Source organism: Tachysurus vachellii, chromosome 5 (genome assembly GCF_030014155.1).
Source record: "Tachysurus vachellii isolate PV-2020 chromosome 5, HZAU_Pvac_v1, whole genome shotgun sequence".
NCBI lineage: Eukaryota > Metazoa > Chordata > Actinopteri > Siluriformes > Bagridae > Tachysurus > Tachysurus vachellii.
The window spans coordinates 26450371-26471341 of record NC_083464.1 but is presented as its reverse complement, the minus strand read 5'-3'; the positions used below and the strand labels follow the sequence as shown (position 1 = coordinate 26471341).

The 20971-nt window shown below is 42.7% G+C and overlaps 1 protein-coding gene across 2 annotated transcripts in view; it reads left to right on the top strand.

Annotated features, from left to right (window-relative positions):
- cadm4 (cell adhesion molecule 4) overlaps positions 1-20971 on the top strand; it is a 190982-nt gene that overhangs the window by 166443 nt on the left and 3568 nt on the right. Inside the window, exons 4-8 of one of the 2 annotated variants that reach the window (XM_060870835.1) lie at positions 4287-4448; positions 4884-4974; positions 6619-6791; positions 16332-16406; positions 17751-17879. In XM_060870835.1, coding sequence (XP_060726818.1) covers positions 4287-4448; positions 4884-4974; positions 6619-6791; positions 16332-16406; positions 17751-17879 — 630 coding nt within the window. The remainder of the gene's footprint in view (positions 1-4286; positions 4449-4883; positions 4975-6618; positions 6792-16331; positions 16407-17750; positions 17880-20971) is intronic. The other variant, XM_060870837.1, reaches the window with a different exon arrangement.

The following is a 20971-nucleotide window of genomic DNA, read 5'->3' as shown; positions in this document are numbered from 1 at the left end:
CACACACTCACACAGTGACTCACTCACACAGTGACTCACTCACACAGTGACTCACTCACACACTCACACAGTCACTCACTCACACAGTGACTCACTCAGTCACTCACTCACACACTCACACAGTCACTCACACAGTGACTCACTCACACAGTGACTCACTCACACACTCACACAGTCACTCACACAGTGACTCACTCACACAGTGACTTTCTCAGTCACTCACTCACACAGTGACTCACTCAGTCACTCACTCACACACTCACACAGTGACTCACTCACACAGTGACTCACTCACTCACTCACACAGTGACTCACTCACACAGTGACTCACTCACACAGTGACTCACTCACACACTCACACAGTCACTCACTCACACAGTGACTCACTCAGTCACTCACTCACACACTCACACAGTCACTCACACAGTGACTCACTCACACAGTGACTCACTCACACAGTGACTCACTCACACAGTCACTCACTCACACAGTGACTCACTCACACAGTGACTTACTCAGTCACTCACTCACACAGTGACTCACTCAGTCACTCACTCACACAGTCACTCACACAGTGACTCACTCACACAGTGACTCACTCACATAGTGACTTTCTCAGTCACTCACTCACACAGTGACTCACTCAGTCACTCACTCACACACTCACACAGTCACTCACACAGTGACTCACTCACACAGTGACTCACTCACACAGTGACTCACTCACACAGTGACTTTCTCAGTCACTCACTCACACAGTGACTCACTCAGTCACTCACTCACACACTCACACAGTCACTCACACAGTGACTCACTCACACAGTGACTCACTCACACAGTGACTTTCTCAGTCACTCACTCACACAGTGACTCACTCAGTCACTCACTCACACACTCACACAGTCACTCACACAGTGACTCACTCACACAGTGACTCACTCACACAGTGACTCACTCACACACTCACACACTCACACAGTCACTCACACAGTGTGATTCACACAATCATAATCAGGGCAGACACGTGAACACAGAACATAACCAAAAGAACGTGGCCAAAGTCCGGGCTGGATCCTGACACATACAGTCACTCACTCACACACTTACTTATACAGTCATTCACTCACTCACTCACTCACTCACTCACTCACTCACTCACTCACTCACTCACTCACTCATTCACCCAGTCACTCACACACAGTCACTCACTCATTCACTCACTTACTTATTAACCAATTCACTCACTCATTCACTCACATAGTCACTCACTCATTCATTAACATAGTCACTCACTTTCTCACTCATTCATTCACTCACTCACTCACACAGCTAATCACTCACTCATTCACACAGTGAATCACTCCCTCTCACAGTTAATCACTCACTCATTCACCCATTTACTCACTCACACCCACAATCACTTACTCACTTATTCACTCACTCACACAGCCACTCACTTATTAACACACTCACTTACTCACTCACTTACTCATTCACCCAATTACTCACATAATCACATATGCACTCACTTATTCACTCACTCACTTACTCAAACATTAAATCACTCACTCACTCACTCACTCACTCACTCACTCACTCACTCACTCATTACCCAGTCTAGCTCACCCACTAACTCACTCACTCATTCATTTGTTTGAACTCACACACCCACTTTCCATCTATCTATCACAATGCTCTCTTCAGTATTCTTCAAATTAGGAAACACTCCGTTCCTCTGATTTGCTTTCATCGTAGCCTGATTCACAGTCCTGCTCTTTCTCTCATCCATCTGTCCTGGTTATCAGTTCTCTTCTCCTACAGAAGGTTCCCTGGCTTTGTACTCTGTCTGCTTATTGTTCACAAGTGTCTCTTTTGTTCTCCTAATCTCTGTCATTTGTCTGTCAGAGAATCAGCACACCTCTCTGTGTTGCTATTTTGTTCCACTCTTAGACACATCTGTCCATCTGGCCGTCTGCCTGATTGGTCCCCTGCCCCACACACACTCACACACACACACACTAATACACACACACACACACCTCACACATTCACAGATAAACAGTGTCAGCTGTGTGCCAGTGGCTTTATCCAGGTTCTCATGCGTGTTAAATACTGTATTTCTCTGTCCACACACTCTCTCTTTCTTTTACTGCTATCATGTCCATGTTTTAATTTCTCTTATGTATCAGTCTGCTAACTCTCTCTCACTCTCTCTCTTTCTCTCCGTAGTGACTTTCTATTTCAGTGTGCTTTATTGGCATGACAAATAACGGTCTATTTGTATTGGCAAATCTTGCTTTTAATAATTTAACGAAAAAAAGAATTTAACAAAATAATGAAATATGAAATGCAGTAGGTGTGAATACCTTATTGCATTCTCTCTCTCTCTCTCTCTCTCTCTCTCTCTCTCTCTCTCTCTCTCTCTCTCTCTCTCTCTCTCTCTATTATTATTATGGATTACAGGAGTAATTAACAGTACCAAATCCCTTTTAAATGCCTTGTTCAATGTGTGAATGTTTTACTCATCTGTAAACGCAAACACAGCAAAATCCCCATGACTGGATTCACTCTGAGGCATTTAAGGGATAGCAAGGTCACAGTATAGCGATCTCAAAGCATTTTGACTGTATGACACGTACAGTTTTTTTCTAAAGCCTTTTTCTATATGCGTCTAACAACGGACATTGTCTCAAAGCAGCTTTATGGAAATATATTTTCAGTGTGTGGTTATAAATATCCTTGAAAATGTCCTTTCAACAGGCTACAGTAAGTCAAGCACAGTTGTGAACTTATAAATCAGAGTCATTTCTGAAATCATTTTAAATGTAAACGTTCGGTGATGGACATGTGATAGGCAGTCATTAGTTAGTGGTATTTTATTAGTCGTTCTTGTCCTGCGATGTCCTCTCTAAACCTATGCTTTTATACGCTTTTATTTATTTATTTATTTTTCTACATGTAAGTAGTGTGTGCCTCGTGTCAGTGTTCCTCAGGATGTTCAGCGCTTGGCTTGCGTTCAGTATTCGTTCTTATAAAATCCGTCTCAGTAACGAATTCCTCCAAATGTAGACCTCAGATAATGTTATGAACTTGTTTATGCTACAACTCACTTTAATGTACTGGCAGCCACACTAATGATTAATGCATCTCAAATGTGCTAAAACGAAACATAAACACAAACAGACTTTAATCTCGTGTAATGTACGTAATCCTTTTAAAAATCACAACTATTCAAATTATGCTTCAGTATCTATTTTAATACACAATGCACATGGCTATAGATATAGTGTAAGGATTACAATTACAATTGTGTGTGTGTGTGTGTGTGTGTGTGTGTGTGTGTGTACACCATTTTGCTAAATTGAATCATTTTTTCACTCTGACTTTCAGGGGGTGTTTAAATTCAGCATCTTTTCATCCCTAACACATTTCCCTGTCTATATCAGTAGTAGATTTTTTTTTCCCCCATTGGCATCTGATGTGTTTTCAAGGTGTTTATTTATTTATTTATTTATTTATTTATTTATTGAGCAGTATATATAGATGTGCTGGAAATAGAAAAAACAAGAATCAGAGCTTTTTGAATGAATGTATCTCTAAACAGCAGGTAGTGTAGACTGATTTTGATATGCGCTGGTTAGTAACTACCAAAAAATGTTAAACTGAAGGACAACCGGTGAACCAGCGACACCCGAAACTCACAGATGCACATGGAGTCTGAAGTTTACCCCATCTGGTCCGATCCCACAGAACAGCTACTGTTACAGTTAATGCTGATTATGATAGAAAGGTGTCTGAACACACATCGCATCACAGCTTGCTGCATATGGAGCGGTCAGAGTGCCCGTGCTGACACCTGTCCACTGCCAAAATCTTTTACGGCTACACCACGCGATGGGCATGTGAGCGTCAGAAGCGTGGAGCAGTGGAAGAAGGTGGTCTGGTCTGATGAATCATGTTTTCTTTTACATCATGTGGAATGAAAGGTGTGTGTACATCAGTTCCCTGGGGAAGACATGGCACCAGGATGGGAAGAAGGCAAGCTGGTGGAGGCAGTGTGAAGCTCATATAAGGCATATATGTGCGTCTGTCTGTGTTTGTTTAATGAATAAAAAATATAATGTGATGAAATCGTATCATCGCATCAAAAACAAGATCTGAACCTACACACCGAGTTAAATTGTGATAAATAAACAGGAAAGAAGAATCAGTTACAGGATTCACACTCAAAAAGAATACACTGACTCACAACGAACATTGTGTTTCTCTATCCGTCTGTCTCTCAGGTGTGGTGTCCCAGCAGGAGAACGGAAAGACGGTGAGCGTGTCCAACACCATAAGGCTTCCTGTGGAGAGGAAGGACAACGGTGCTGCTCTCCGCTGCGAGGCTTCCCACCCAGCACTCGTGGGACAGAAAAGAGTCCGTCATTACCGCCTGGATGTCCACTGTAAGAGTTTGAATTTATTTATTTAAAAAATTCATTTATCAATGAAATCTCCAATGGTGTAATGTAATTTTAGGGTCAGACGGATTGTTTCATGTTTATGTTAGTGTTAAAATCTGAGTTTTTTTTTAAACAGTCAGAAGAACCTGAGCTGCAATATATTGTTTTTACAGTATAAAAGGAAACAATGGGTGCTGCTAATCACGGGCTATTAGCGCTCGTTATTAGCCCACGGAATAGCCATCTGCTAAAGCCTGTACTCTTGGCAGGATTTTAAAAGCAATTTCCTCTAATTATCTTGTTGCCTGATTGCGGACAAAGAAGCAACATAATGACTGCACGAGACGACGTGTGATGTGTGATGTGTGATGTGCTCAGCACTGATGATAAAAATAAAACATCACTACGATGAGCTCTTTATGTTCTGCCTCTCCATAGTTGCCCCAACAGTGAGGATCAGCCCCCCACAGGGCATTCTGCGAGAGGGGGACTCGCTCAGCCTTACCTGCTCCGTCACTGGAAATCCACTGTAAGTGTGTGTGTGTGTGTGTGTGTGTTGTTGTGTGTTTTGCTCTTACATGCCATATTGAAAGAATTATTTTTGCACATCAAGCTCTTTTCTGCTTGCCAGTTTTTTTTTCCATGTAGCTCCTCACTGCTCAGAAGATCAACCCAATCCAGATGAGCTGAAAAGCTCAACAGGAGATCAACATGAGCCTTAAAGCAAATTCAGAGATCTCAGATCTGGGGCAACTGCCACAAGTTGTACCTACTCTTTGATTTCTTTTCCCTTTTTTTTCCCCCACTTTTCTGGTCTTTGTGAATTTAAGAGGCTCTAAGAGTAGAGCTATTAAAGCCCCCTGGAGTCTTGTAAGTACGCGAGGACTGAAAAAGAGATGGATGGAAACTGTGCCAGTGCCCGTCCTTTTATATGGGGGACGGCCAGATGACAGATGGAGTGGAGAGAAGTGATGGACTTGGATAGACTCTTATAAACACGGGTGTAGGGCGGATAAAGGGGATGAGTGCTCTGGCTAGAGAGAGTGAGAGGAATATGGGTTAAATGTGGAAGTGTGAAAGAAGACAATGTGATTGCAAACACTGACCAGTGTGAGGAGGACAGAGTAGAGGGGAAAGGAGAGAGAGAGAGAGAGAGAGAGAGAGAGAGACTCCCAGGCCCTGTTCTTATGCTACACTGAACACATCTCTCTGTTATAGAGCTATAATGATCCTGCTCCTCTGACATTAATCACCAATTAAACTCTGTCCACCGTTGTTGCCGAGGTGTGTTTATTAGTCGCCTACAGCTGTTTGTTAGGTCCTGTGTGTGTGTGTGTGTGTGTCTGTGCACGTGTGTTTATGTATGTGTGTGAGTGTATGACATGGGATGTGAATCCTGGACAGGCTTTAATTAAAAGTGTCCAGCAGGATTATTGGCAAAGCTGATAGAAGCATTGTAATCTAGCCAGGGAAGGATGATGGATAAAGCTCGTTTTCAGCCATCGGGTTGAGAACAGGCTCACGGATCATATCACATCTGTGACGGTGTTTGCGTCTCATAATCTCTTTGCGTTCATGGTCTTTGTACCACAGCTTTCCATTCGGTATCCTCTTTGGTTTCTGTATCAAGGTCAAAAAGTCTGTGCACTTGTACTGGGATTTGAGGTTTTCTGCTTACTGCGAATGTCGAGGGTTTTGCAGAACATTGCAACGTACATTTTTATCTCATTTTATACAGCTAAGCAATTGATGGTTAAGGGCCTCGCTCAGGAGCAGATCGGTAGACAAGGGATTCGAACTCACAACCTTCCGAGTCGTAGTCCAACACCTTGGCCACTAAGCTACTACAGCTCCCATTCATAGAAAATAATATATTCAAAAGTTTATATTCATATATATAAAAAAAAAGTCTTCAGAGAAAACCATTTGTTCGAAACATTTACAGCATTTAGCAGACGCCCTTATCCAGAGACCTTATACAACTGAGGGTTTAGGGCCTTGTTCAGGGGCCCAGCAGTGGGATCCTGGTGGACGGCGGAATCGAACTCACAACATTCTGATTGGTAGCCCAACACCTTAACCACTAGGCTACCACGAAACAGTTTAGCTTCAGCCTCTGCTTTGCTTCAGTGTTCAGTCATTGTTCATTTTCTCTTTCTCTATATTTCTTTAGGCCACGGGACATTCTCTGGTCGCGAGTGAACGACACACTGCCTGAGAGGGCGGAAATTTCCGGCACCACCTTGGTCATGTCTCGCCTTAGCCAAACACACAACGGCACTTACCTGTGTCAGGCACATAATAATTACGGCCGTGCAGCCGACCAGTACACGCTGCTGGTGTACGGTAAGAGAAAGCAACTTACTACTGCCTGTGATTATCCTCATCTACTTCTGTCTCATTAAAGTTCATCTATTTCATACATACAGTCTTGTTCGAAAGTATCGGAAAAGACGACAGATTAGACATTCGACAACCCCTTGTTTCCGTGTAGATGTGTTAAACAACGTGGCACCTTTTGTTCGAACCCGACCCTCCCCAAGTGAGCAAAAATACTGGAACACATACATGACAGGTGTTTCTTTGTTGCCCAGAGATGTCCTGTTAGACTCATTGTTTTTAACAAATGAATAGCTCTGAATGTCTAATCCTGGTTGGAGCCCTGGGTTTCACCTTTGAAGGCCGTATTTCTTGTTAAAAAGGATGAACCAACATGAAGCAAAGTGCTGAAAAGAAAGCAAGCCATTTGGAAGCTGAATAGAAGAGGAAAAAAATCAGAGTCACTGCCCAAGCATTGAGCATAGCCAATACAAATTGGAATTTCAAGAAAAAGAAAGAAACCACTGGTGTACAAACAAAAAGACATCAAACAGGTCAGCCAAGGAATATAACAACACTTGATGGCAGGAACATTGCGAGTGCTGTGCCAAAAAAAACCTAGAAAGAACAGTCAGTGACATCACCAACAACCTCCACAGGACAGTAGTGAAGATCTCACAATGCGCTTGACTTTGAGAGCAGAAATATCAAGACCACAAAATGCAAAGCGCTCAATAGAAGTAAGAATATTGGAAATGACAAAGAAATACAGAGATGCAGGGGGCACGGTGGCTTAATGGTTAGCACGTTCGCCTCACACCTCCAGGGTTGGGGGTTCGATTCCCGCCTCCACCTTGTGTGTGTGGAGTTTGCATGTTCTCCCCGTGCCTCGGGGGTTTCCTCCGGGTACTCTGGTTTCCTCCCCCGGTCCAAAGACATGCATGGTAGGTTGATTGGCATCTCTGGAAAAATTGTCCCTAGTGTGTGATTGCGTGAGTGAATGAGAGTGTGTGTGTGTGTGCCCTGTGATGGGTTGGCACTCCGTTCAGGGTGTAACCTGCCTTGATGCCCGATGACGCCTGAGATCCCCTGAGCACAGGCTCCCCGTGACCTGAGGTAGTTCGGATAAGCGGTAGAAAATGAATGAATGAATGAATACATAAAAGCTACATAAGCTATAATAAGACACAAAAACTCTGGAACCAAGAAGTGATGAAAAAACCCAAGTGTGGAGATAAAAATGATCAGCTCATGTTTGTAGCCCAGCATTTGTGCGTTTTAAGTTACTTTTCTGCTCATACTTGGTTGTAAAGGGTGCTTATTTGAGTTAGCTTTAACAAGTCTTGGCCATTCTCTTCTCATCGCTCTCATCAACAAGGTATTTTCACCTACAGAATGAATGTTCTTTGTGTTTAAACCCTAGAGACCGATGTGTGGGAAGATCCTGAATAGTTTACCGCAATTAGCCAGTCTAGCACTAACAACCGTGCCACGGTCAAGATCACATTTTCTCACATTCCCTGTTCCATGTCACCATTAACCTTTTTTTTATAATGCATTGTGCTGCTTCCACATCATTAGATAATTGCATAAATCTCCTGGTTCCTACCAATAAAGTAATCAGTGAGTGTATACAGTATCACAACAGAATTAAATGGTCCATTTCCAATCTAACACCAGTGACACAACACTACTGACAGCTTTCTTATCTTATCTTATCTTATATATACTGATTATTTGAATCGGATCCACACACAATAGGCGCACATGTATACATTTGTACGCAAACTACTACAGTACACAAAAACACCTTTGAGAACGATACGGCGTCTGTTCCAGTCTATTTCCTGCCTTATAAACTTCGCTTCCTTTCACAGTCCATGATCTAAACACTACTTCCAGGCCTTTGTTATGCTCTAGTGGGAATATAGAACTCTGATGTAACACAGATGCTGACTTTAGGTGCTACACCTTTCACCGTGCCTGATTTATTATTGAGAAGTTATGTAAGGGATTAGGTCTCTAGAGGCAGCGCCCTCCCTTGCTCTGTCTTTTTTTCCTTCTCTGTCTTCGCGCGGCAGAGCCAGCCGTCATACCCGCGCCTTAATGAGGCAGCTCAGTGAGCACAGGTGGGTGGGAATGTCATCTTTCATCCAGCCGCCATCCCTCGCACCCTTATTCTCGTCGCACCGTTTGGTGTTGCCGTGTAGGCAATTCGAGGTCTCATTTGATGTTTCCTCCATACTTAAGTGTGTGTCCTGGCTTTTGTTTGTTTTTTTTTTTTCTTTTATTACAATAACACTTGTCTGGAGTGGACAGGAAAACACATATCCTATATATTGTATTTATAGTGTGTGTGTGTGGGACCTTAGTCATGAATTAAGTGTGTGTGAGGTGGCATGGAGGACTCCTTTCACTAGACAGTTGTATTTTTGGCAGAACTTCAACTTGTTTCCTTTTTCTTTAGAGTGACAGCTTTATGGTGAGATTTAACATAAGAAAATCAACACAAAACAGAAAAGACTGCTCACGGCTTGTTTTAAAGTTCAAGATCGTGGCTTTGTGTTGCTTCCGGGAGCTCCGCAGGCTCTGTCTCTCTCTCGTTCCTAACACCTGCTGAGAGAAAAAAAACAATCATATAAATAAGCTGTCGGGTAACAAAACACAGGTGAAAACAATCTTTACCTGCTGGAACTTTACTTTCAGCCGAAATCCTCTTCGGTATAAGGAAAGAGAAGGGGAAAAAAAAAACAAATGGAGAAAACTGATAGGAGACCTGGAAAAAAAAAAAAAAGGGAAAGGACAGAGGATGATGAATGTGCAGAAAAAAGGCTCGCGAATGACAGCACAGGGAGTGGGGCCCTTAATCTTCCATGCTTCTTTGCTCTGGATCAAAAAACATTTTCCATCAAGATGTTGCTCCTGGCTGAGATGCTGTGAAGCACATAAAACGCAGCCAGTTCTTTTGCTGTGTTGTTTAATAGGGGCATTTTGAAGGAGGAGGCGATATAGGAAAGATTGAACGGGGAAAGGACCAAACAGAGTTCAAAAGTGAAGCTGAGACAGCAGTAATCTAACCAGATCAACCTAATCTAGAACCCAGGACATTATAGTTGTACATGAAAGGAATCCCTGACGTAAGAGTGACATTTTAGCGCTAATGTTACCTCCACAGGACCTTCATAACATCTTCCTGGAGGGTTTATGTAATTACATGGAAGTGCTTTACATGAAAAAGAGCTCATTACGAACAGTACATGAGCAGGTTTGCAGGCGTTTGGATGTAAACACAGGGTATATTAAAAGACCGAGGCAGACAACGCAAAAGGGCAAAGCAAAATCCAAGTCAATCGATAAACAGATTACTCCAGGCAAGAACCAACTCCTAAGTCTAAACTAGAATAGCAACAGATAATAAGGCTTTGAATCATCACTGGCTGAACCCAGGAGCAAGACTTTACAAGAAAATGGAATTTGTTATATGTATGCAGTCATTACCGCATCGGTAACAGGGAATAGCCAAGCTGAGTTAATAAGGAGGAGACTGAGAGTTAGTGTCGCTGCTTTGGTCCTTCCTGAGATGATACCGGGTGACACCGGATAGTGCAACTAAAAAATAATTATATCAGTGTACTATATGGTCAAAAAGTATAATTACACTCACTCACTCACTCACTCACTCACTCACTCACACACTTTTCTACCGCTTATCCGAACTACCTCGGGTCACGGGGAGCCTGTGCCTATCTCAGGCGACATGGGGCATCAAGGCAGGATACACCCTGGACGGAGTGCCAACACATCGCAGGGCACACACACACTCTCATTCACTCACGCAATCACACACTACGGACAATTTTCCAGAGATGCCAATCAACCTACCATGCATGTCTTTGGACCGGGGGAGGAAACCGGAGTACCCGGAGGAAACCCCCGAGGCACGGGGAGAACATGCAAACTCCACACACACAAGGCGGAGGCGAGAATCGAACCCTCAACCTTGGAGGTGTGAGGCAAACGTGCTAACCACTAAGCCACCGTGACCCCTGTATAATTACACATCGAGGAAATTTATTCTAGATTTAGTCCATTTGTTGAAGGTTACACGCATCACCTGAAATTTTCAGATCATGTATTAAATGATTGTATGTATGTTTCAGGTTTCAATCATTTTCACCCTAAGTGCTAGTGGTCCATTAGCATTAAAATCTATTTTAAAGCACCGTTCCTATACGACTTCATCGCATTCACGAGGCCCGTACGCCAGGCGGATGCTTTTAATGTCCTTAAACTAATGCGCCAGTGAAATTTGCATTTCTAAGTATATATACCTTCTGCAACTTTTTGAAAGTGTCATGGAGGTGAAGTTAGTAAAACAAAATTGAAGATAAAAGATAAAAAAAAAAAGAGTGCAGTACTTTTTTAAAGTAATCGGTCTTTCCATTATGATAATCGAGGGCTCTGCTCTTCTCTCTCTGTCCTAAGAACAAAGCCAAATACAATGTCTAATGTCGCCTCATTAGTTTTGAAAGAAAATGTCCCAAGATTTAAGCAGTGTTCTAAAAACGTGTTGCCAGAGTAACATTTTCTATACAGTTGATTATATTCTGTACAAGACAGTAGTGAGAGCAGCTCTGCTGTATGGGTTAGAGACTGTAGCAGTGAGGAAAAGACATGAGGCAGAGATGGAGGTAGCAGAGATGAGGATGTTGAGGTTCTCTTTAGGAGTGACGAGGATGGACAGGATTAGGACATCAGAGGGACATCTCAGGATGGCTGTTTTGGAGACGAGGTCAGAGAGGATAGCTTGAGATGGTTTGGACATGTACAGAGGAGGGAGATGGTTATATTGGTAGAAGGATGTTGGAGATGGAGCTGCCAGGTAAGAGGTCAAGAGGAAGGCCAAAGAGGAGATATATGGATGTGTTAAGGTAATTGGTGTGAGAGTAGAGGATGCAAAGGATAGAGTTAGGTGGAAAAAGATGATATGCCTCGGCAACCACTAACGGGAAAAGCCGAAAGTAGAAGAAGATTCTCCTCAAGCTAATTTTCAAGATAATTTCCATAACTCAGTCACACAAATGTACTATTTTCAGCAGTAGCCCTTCATACGGTACACTACGTACTTCACTGATACCACATCAGAATGTACTGAAGCATGACAGAGTGTCAGTAACAACTTGGAGTGATGAAGGATGAGGAGGAATGAAAGCAGACATTCTTCATCCTTGAATTATTTCTGAAATAAGTTGTGTTTCTGATGGGTGCCATTATTTATTGTTCATGCTAATTTCCATCCCGTTTTTCATAACCCTTGAAGGTGTTTGTGCCTTTAGAGAAACTTGACCTAGATAAAGTTTAAAATTAAAGTGTAGCTTAAATTAAAAAGAATTCGTAATCAATTAAATTATGGGTCTATTTTTAGAGATTTATGTGAGAAGCTTTTCACAAGTTTGTGTATAAACTGAGAGCTAATTGCTGTCAATCTTATTTAATTGATTTAGAATGTAGAGTTTAAGGTTTTATTCACATTAAAAGGCTTTTCAAGATACACTGAACCCTGTAATATAATATAATATAATATAATATAATATAATATAATATAATATAATGTAAGGGGGGCACGGTGGCTTAGTGGTTAGCACGTTCGCCTCACACCTCCAGGGTTGGGGGTTCGATTCCCGCCTCTGCCTTGTGTGTGTGGAGTTTGCATGTTCTCCCCGTGCCTCGGGGGTTTCCTCCGGGTACTCCGGTTTCCTCCCCCGGTCCAAAGACATGCATGGTAGGTTGATTGGCATCTCTGGAAAATTGTCCCTAGTGTGTGAGTGCGTGAGTGAATGGGAGTGTGTGTGTGCCCTGTGATGATGATGCACCCGATGATGCCTGAGATAGGCACAGGCTCCCCATGACTCGAGGTAGTTCGGATAAGCGGTAGAAAATGAATGAATGGAAGAATAATATATATATATATAAATATATAATATAATATAATATAATATAATATAACGACAATCTGGCTTAACCCTAGCTTCACTTTCTTATTTGCATATTTGCGGCGTCAACAGTCATGATTGGATAAATACAGCGTGTGGTCGAGTTAAATAATGGCTCGTCTCACGCTTTCACGTCAGTGAGAAAAAAGTACTGGCGTTATGCATCCCAGTAGCTATTGTTATCAATCACAGCTTTCTAACTTATTTTTAGCCTTCTTAAGTTTGTTGCGTAGTTAATAATTGTTCAGTGTTTGGTATTTTCCCTTCGCTACAACGCACACGTCCGTAGTGTTCAGTGTTTTGCCGCCTGACGCAATCTGTCAAGCCGCTATTGTGTGACGCTGCTACGTTCTGGTTTTCAAGTGACATGAAGCTCACGCTGTTATATTTGTTGCTAAGCATTTAGCCGTAAGATTCAAACATCACTTCGTCTCTCAAAATCGCTACTAATCCTGCTTCGGAGCAGTGTTGCGTAACCCCGGGTAGAAAGAACTTACACCGTTTCTAAATTAGTGTGAAACGATGCTTTCCAAGTGGTTAAATATGGATTTATGGGTTAAATATGGATTTATATTCCACGGGTTTATGCATCTAGCTAGCTATTAGTATAATAATGACAGAACAGGGCTGTCAAGTGTCAGGCATCGAGAGTGACAGTCACGCATTTCGGTCTTTTGTCACTCTCCCGCCACACATCGTATTTCTCACGCAGAAAAACTTTTTGACTATTTATTATACATTTTGGGTGCTGCGGCATATTAAATATATCAGTCCTCACCGCTGTCTCTATGGAACCGGGCAGGAATCAAGCACGTCTCCCCTGGAGTTCTCAGTTGAGCCTGAGACTAATCAGCCAATCAAAAAAAGAGGCTACACAATAGCCAATCAGAAAATAGCACTATTGTATCTGGGTAAGATTTAACGCAACAACCAATGAAAAAAAAACATATTCATTAGAGAGGGTATTAATGGTCGGTTTGAACAAAACCTCAACACGAAACAGTTTGTCTCTGGACGGGACATTGTCCTCAATCATGACCCTAAAAATGTCTGGGCTTGAGCCGAACTGTTTTATATGGGAGCAACATTACAAATGATAAAGGAATCCAAAAAGGCAACAAACACTTACAATAAACACCACCAGTCATAATCTCTCTCTCTCTCTCTCTCTCTCTCTCTCTCTCTCTCTCTCTCTCACACACACACACACACATATTTATTAATAAACATAATAAATAGAAATGAAACGAATACTTTAGATGGGGGGGGGGGGCGGAGATGTCACGCTTGCCTGTCTTCAAAACTTGAGAGCCCTGCAGAACCTAGATGGAAAAAAAAAACAGAGAGCACTACATTTTTAGAGATAAGATAGATATTCATTCCAGTAAATCTAGCAAGCTTTTAAAAGTACAATTTCTTACAATTGAAGTCGTTTTTTTTTTTTTTTTTTTCCCCTTTAAAAACCCACACTTGCGTATATACACTGAGCCGCGAAGACCCAGACGGATTCAGACTTTAGATTCTGCCGCTCGAAGCCAGAAAAAAAAATGTATTAAATATACCAGATGTTTTGTGGCTTGTTTTGCAGCACATCTGAGACCGTATATTCAGACAGAGTAGCGTATTTAATGTAGCTCATTTCTCGCATACTAACTGCAGCCATTTTCCTGTCAAAAAGCTCATTCTGATACAACTTTACAATTTTCTAGCTAAGAAGTTAATTATCTTATTAAGTGAATACTGTCAAAACACTTAATCGAATCATGTCCAGCAAACAGGAAACATCCAGACAATCGTGAGATGTTCACAATCGTCATGTTCTGGAGAAGAAGACAGGCAGCCATAGCTGAGGGAAAGAGTAGCCCAAAAAAAAAAAAACAAGAGCAGCCACTAATTAGGAGTCACAGCGCGGCTTTCTAATTAACCGAGCGAATAATGAAAGCAGAAGCCAGAAAAGAAATCATAACCGAGGCTTTCATTGCATTCTACTTACAGTAAGCCATGCTAGGAATTTTAAAACGGATCGTGCTGAATAGCGAAGCCGGTGCAGAGGTGCGACCTTTGACCCTACAGGCGGGAAAGAAGCCGGACAGGGGATTAGAAATTTGGAATAATCTCTGTGAATACTTTGGATGTGACGAAAGCGTTAAGCGTGATTAAAGGTTTTGAGTCGCATCCATAATTTAAAGACAGACGAATATATGTGCTGCTATTAGACCGAAAGAAACGAAGCCAGAAACGGAGAGAATGAGCAAGGGGGTGGGGGTGGGGGGGTGATTAAGAGGAAAAGACATATGGAGAGCTGAGAGAGAGCGAGAAAGAGAGAGGGATTGGTGTGTTAATGCGCACTATATATTCATCATTGTCCAATTAATGGCCAACTTTGGCTGCTACATTGAAACCCCTAGGCCTAGGTGCCTACACACACACACACACACACACACACACACACACACACACACACACACACACATATCACCAAGCCCAAAAAAATCATACATACATACACACATACATATGCAAGTACTCATAAAACTCATACACACCCCACTCTTTAATTAACACACACGTAGACGGTCCTCCTACAAGGTCCGTTACACACATGCACAAGAACGCACACAAACCCCAAGCATTTATACGCAAACACACACATGCACACACACAAACACAACCTAATCTGTCGCATAAACACACTAAGCAATGCATCTAGGCTCGGCGTTACTAAGAACGCAAACACACACACATTTAGAAGCCTGTGCACAAACCAGACCAAGACACACTGAGGCATGAACACACAACGTGGAGCATGAAGCTCTCGTGTATCAGGGCAGATAGCGTTGTGCCCCATTATAATTTAGTATCTTTTGATTTTTTTAAATCAAATAAAATCTGAAAAAAGACTCTAGGCTATGCAGAACACCTCGAACGAGCCTGCAATTAAAAAGCCTCGAAAAACTGGAACTCGAGTCAAATATAAGGAAATAGAAACTTAAATCTCTCAATAAGTGGAGGAAAGTCAGGAACAGAGCACTGAGTGCCTACAAAGTGGTTATTTCTCTGGTATAGAGAATAAAAAAGTGCATTAAAAACACTGCAATAAAACACACACACGTATACACACACACACACTATTAGGTGGAGGAGAAGTGAACAGAGAGAAGGGGATTTTGCTGATATCGGAGGTGTGTAGAAGAAAGAGACGGATGAGAAGGCCAGTGTTGAGGGATATAACGGAGCAGAGGGAGAAGAGTGAGACAGAGCAATATTGCACCCTGCTGGCTGAGAAAGGAGCGAGACAGCATTAAAATCTCACCCCTTGTTGCCTCCTTCCCTTGGGAACTTCAAACTGACCTGCGTTGTCTACACAGGCCACAGCTGGGAATGTTTGAACTTTTGGAACGAGGCCCACAGTGTAGCACATGGCAGACCCCTGTTTTCATTACACTCACAAACACACACACACACACACACATCTGTCTGTCTTTCGTTTGTCCTAGTGCACTCTCTCAGCTTATGTGTGTCATTTCAGGTTGTACACTAGTTTTTAACTCATAACCATGTCATTCCCTCATAGAGAATGTGTCTGTGTTTGTCAGTACCACCTCCCATCCCATCACCTCCTCATCCTCCCTCCCATGGACAGCAGCAGGTAACCCTTCCTCCTCATTCTCCTCCTCATCCTCCTCCACCTCCTCGTCCTCATAAACCTCTTCTATTCTCTTCTCTTCTCATGAAAAATCAGCTTGTCTTCACATAATATTACTATGATTACACACACACACACACACACACACACACACACTTAATCTGTTTCACTGCACACAAGACCTCACACTCTACTGCAATGTCTAGTCAGCTGCTCTCTCTCTCTCTCTCTCTCTCTCTCTCTCTCTCTCTCTCTCTCTCTCTCTCTCTCTCTCTCCCCCCTCTTTGAGTGTATATGTGTGGGTACTGAGGTGTGCATGAGATAGGAAAGAAAGGTGAGAGAAGGGGAAAGAGGTCCTAGGAGGGCAGTTCTTTTAAACGAGTCTGACTTAACATTAGCAGCAGTGTGTCAGTTAGATTGCCCTTCGGTCAGGTTACAGTGGTGTTTTTAACGGCCCTGACCGACTGCCCTGGCTACACACACACTCTCTCACTCTCTGTGTAAGAGTTCCATATATAATGAACATACATACAGTACAGATGGCAAAAAAAAACCAAAATAATTAATAATGAATAGAAAAACACATTGCACATTCACACCACTGTGTCTTCGATGCTGTGCTTCCTACGTCTTGTTCTCTTCATTAAAAAGACGTAGGAAGCGCAGCATTGTTTTACCTGACTGAAAGAAAGTGTGTGAAACCTGCTGTCTGTGAGAGAAAAACACGCGTGTGTGTGTGTGTGGAGGGGAAGTCTGTCAGGGCTCGAGCTCCCAGACCCTCATCGAAGAAGCTGCTTAATTTTTATCCCTTATGAAATATTGCTCATTACTCTTCTAATGAAATCTTACTTCTCATCCCTCTTTTCCCTCTGTCTCATTCTCTCTGTGTTATTCTCTGTCTCTGTCACGGCCCCCCTGCCCTCTCACTCTCAGCTGTTCACATCCCACATCCTTCTGGCATGAGCAATTGTCTACTTTTCCTTATTGTTTCCATCATTGCTGTTTTTCATATTTAGCATTTTCACATCACATCACATCACATCACGTCTCTCTCTCTCTCTCTCTTTCCTCTCTCTCTCTCTCATTCCAGTTCATTCCACACCACTTGCACCTCCACCACTTTCAACCCTTTATTAAACCGAAGATTTAACATTTCTATCTCGGCCTGTTTTCTTCACCGGAATCTCTCCATCACCTTCAGCCCATTTAAACGTCTTTAAATATTTATCGCTGTTGTCCAGTCTCATATGGAAGCAGATTTCAAGAAACCTTATGAAAACTCATGAATGCTGGGAAACTGCTGCATCAATTTTTGTGTGTGTGTGTGTGTGTGTGTGTGTGTCCCAGACCCTGGAGCAGTGGTGGAGACACACAGTGCTGTACCATATCCAGTCATAGGAGGTGTTCTGGCTCTCCTGGTCTTCACCATCATCTGCGTGCTCATTGTAACCATTTGGTGCTCAGTTCGACAGAAAGGTAAGCCTACGTAAAAATCCTGCATAGATACATGTTCCAGTCCACACCTTGTTGTACCTTAATAAGAGAAAATGTCAAGCTAAATGCTTTGTAGCGTTTACTGATTGTCATGAATTTGTACATCATACGACAATGTATACATCACAGCAGCGGATCAAGTGGTCCGCATATTAGATTTGGAACAGGTTTTATGCCAGATGCCCTTCCTGACGCAACCCTCCTATTTTATCCGGGCTTGGGACCGGCACTGAGAGTTAACTCTTCAGTGGCTGGGTTAGCAATGAGACTGGACCACCAGGAGGTCCATATCGTCGCTGTCGGGCGGAAACCTCGTATGTCCAAATTTGGTCAATTTCATATTTTTTCACATATCGATGCTATTGGTCAGTCCCCACGTGGGTCTGTTATTTTTACAAGTTATTAACCAATCTAAAGTCTTGAAAATAGCTTGAGCACAAATCTCATAACTCCATTGGACACTTCAACTGTCCACCTCTTCCTCACTCCGCGGGAGAGATTCGCGGCATATTTCTCCTTATTAAGAGTCGCGACGAATCAACACGTCTTCTGAGGTAAATGTCTTCAAAACACTGGGCTCAAAGAAAAAAAAATCTTGACCCCCGCTAGTTCTGGTGCTCGTCTGAGGACAGGAATTTAGCGCAAGACAATCCACTGCAACGCGGACTAAACCCTGTGCACTGCAGATAAGGTACAGCGTTTTTTTTCATTTCCTGAAAAATAACGGTTTTGGAGATACGAGGATTCCGTCTGACAGCGACGATATATCATCATTATTAGAGTAATGGAGAGAGTTGGAAAGAGGTAAAGAAGCGAGTGCAGGCAGGTTGGAATGGGTGCAGAAAGGTGTCAGGAGTTCTGTGTGATAGGAAAATATCAGCGAGAATCAAGGGGAAGGTGTACAGGACAGTGGTGACACCGGCCATGCTGTATGGTTTAGAGACAGTGTCACTGAAGAAGAGACAGGAGTCAGAGCTAGAGGTAGCCGAGCTGAAGATGTTGAGGTTCTCTTTGGGAGTGACGAGATTGGACAGGATTAGGAACGAGTACATCAGAGGGACAGCCCGTGTTGGAATGAGAGTGTGTGTGTGTGCCCTGTGATGGGTTGGCACTCCGTCCAGGGTGTATCCTGCCTTGATGCCCGATGACGCCTGAGATGCCCGATGCCCTTGATGCCCGATGACGCCTGAGCACAGGCTCCCCGTGACCCGAGATAGTTCGGATAAGCGGTAGAAGATGAATGAATGAATGAACTTTAGTAGCATGTAACATATATAGCATTATAGTGTAATATATTAAAAGCTAGCGTATTAGTAATGAGTCGAAGACGTCGTGTCCTCAAGGTTTAATCCTGTGCTTTAGTCTCCACATTTTCCCATTGGATGGAAAAATTGGATTCACAATACCCAGTGTTTTAATGTCACTCCTAATACAAGAGTCTGCACTTGAGTGTCATTTGAAGCGACTCCCGCAGGACGGTGACTCACGTTGCCTTGTCGACTGTGTCCACAAGTGCAACAACTCCTCACAGATCTGAAACAAACCTCAAACAATAGAATGCATCAAATCTATATTTATATCCATGGCTAATTTTTCAAGCATCACAAATTGCCCCTGGCTACAGCACACACTTCCAGGATGTTCAGTGTTTTGCTACTTGACGCTACTAAGCTGTTTTTGTGAACTGTTGTTATTTGATTCTAGATTTTAGAAGCTAATATAGGTTAACGAGATAGAAAATGAAACACGTACCGTAAGAGCAGGAACTGTCACAAAGCAGCTTGAGAATACTTACCCTTAAATGAATTCTTGAAATAAATTGAAACATAATCTAAAAGCCCTTCTACTGCTTACTAGAAGAAGCGACAGATGCCAACCTCACAATGCTATTGACATCGTGCACAGTAATCCATGGAAGATCTAGCAACAGCAAGTGTAAAAAGCCATGCTGACAACGCTCACTGTAACGGTACAGTGGACCCCGAGAATAAAAGCACAAGCGCCGGTGCATAGAGTCCATAGAGCTCTTGTGAAACTTGAGGAACAGATGCATTCTTTTGTTTTAAAGTGAGGAAGGAGAAAAGCGAGAGATCGGCGGCACTGCGGGTTTGTGATATACAGAGCTGAAGTGAAGCAGTCGAATTGGGAAGTGAGCTGTGTTTCAGACCATTAGATCAATCCTCATGTGTAAGGAAATACATCAGTCCTTCGCAGGCTTCGTCTAAGAGCCGTGAGCAGCCTCAATCATGCCCTTGTGCCACAGGAAGTTAACACCTGCTAACGCTTGGTCCAACCCACCTGTCCGTCAAACTCAGAGGCGGTCCATCCTCCTATAGTGCGTTATTATCATGTTTGTCTTTTTTTTTTGTAACCTTGCCTTGTCTGATGTAATCGAGTGTTAGTGATCAATCAGACAACTCCTCTCTGTGACAACTCTTTAAACGGAAATTGGAAAGTGTTTTTTCTTTTTTTTTTTTTATGTCCGCGTCCATTTTTAACACGTCAGTTTTAATGACCTCATCAGCCTTTTATTAACGTGCCAGAAAAAAAGCCAAGCACACAAGATCGATTGTTTTAATTAAGCCACCTTTGGAAGCGTAGGATCGCAATGAGGCGAACCCTTCAGAGCGGAAGGACGTACGGTGTTGGAATGCTTGCTGGCTCTCATACGACGTCAGCGAGGAGGATTTTTTTTTCCAATCCGATTCATTTGTGAGTAATTAGTAGTTGCTGCTTGTTGTGTCCTTCTCACAGTAATGGACCTCTCGCAGTAATGGGCCTCGGAGCAAGGAGGAGCTGATGTCGGGCTCCGCAGGTCAATCAGATGAAGCTGTCAGGTGATGAAGTCGTATTACAGGCTGCTGAACCCTTTCCGTCGCCAGACTGTAATGAGAAGTGGTTTATTTTTGTGATTTGTGGAAGGGGTCCATGGTGATGTGCCAAATTGACAATTAAATCTTGAGTTTGAATTTTTTTTTTTTTCTTCTGGAAAACGAAATGGAAAGAAGGCAGCCAGCATTTTAATCAGGCTGTGTTGCTAATCTGTCTCGAGGGTGATCACTGGTGCTGTAGCA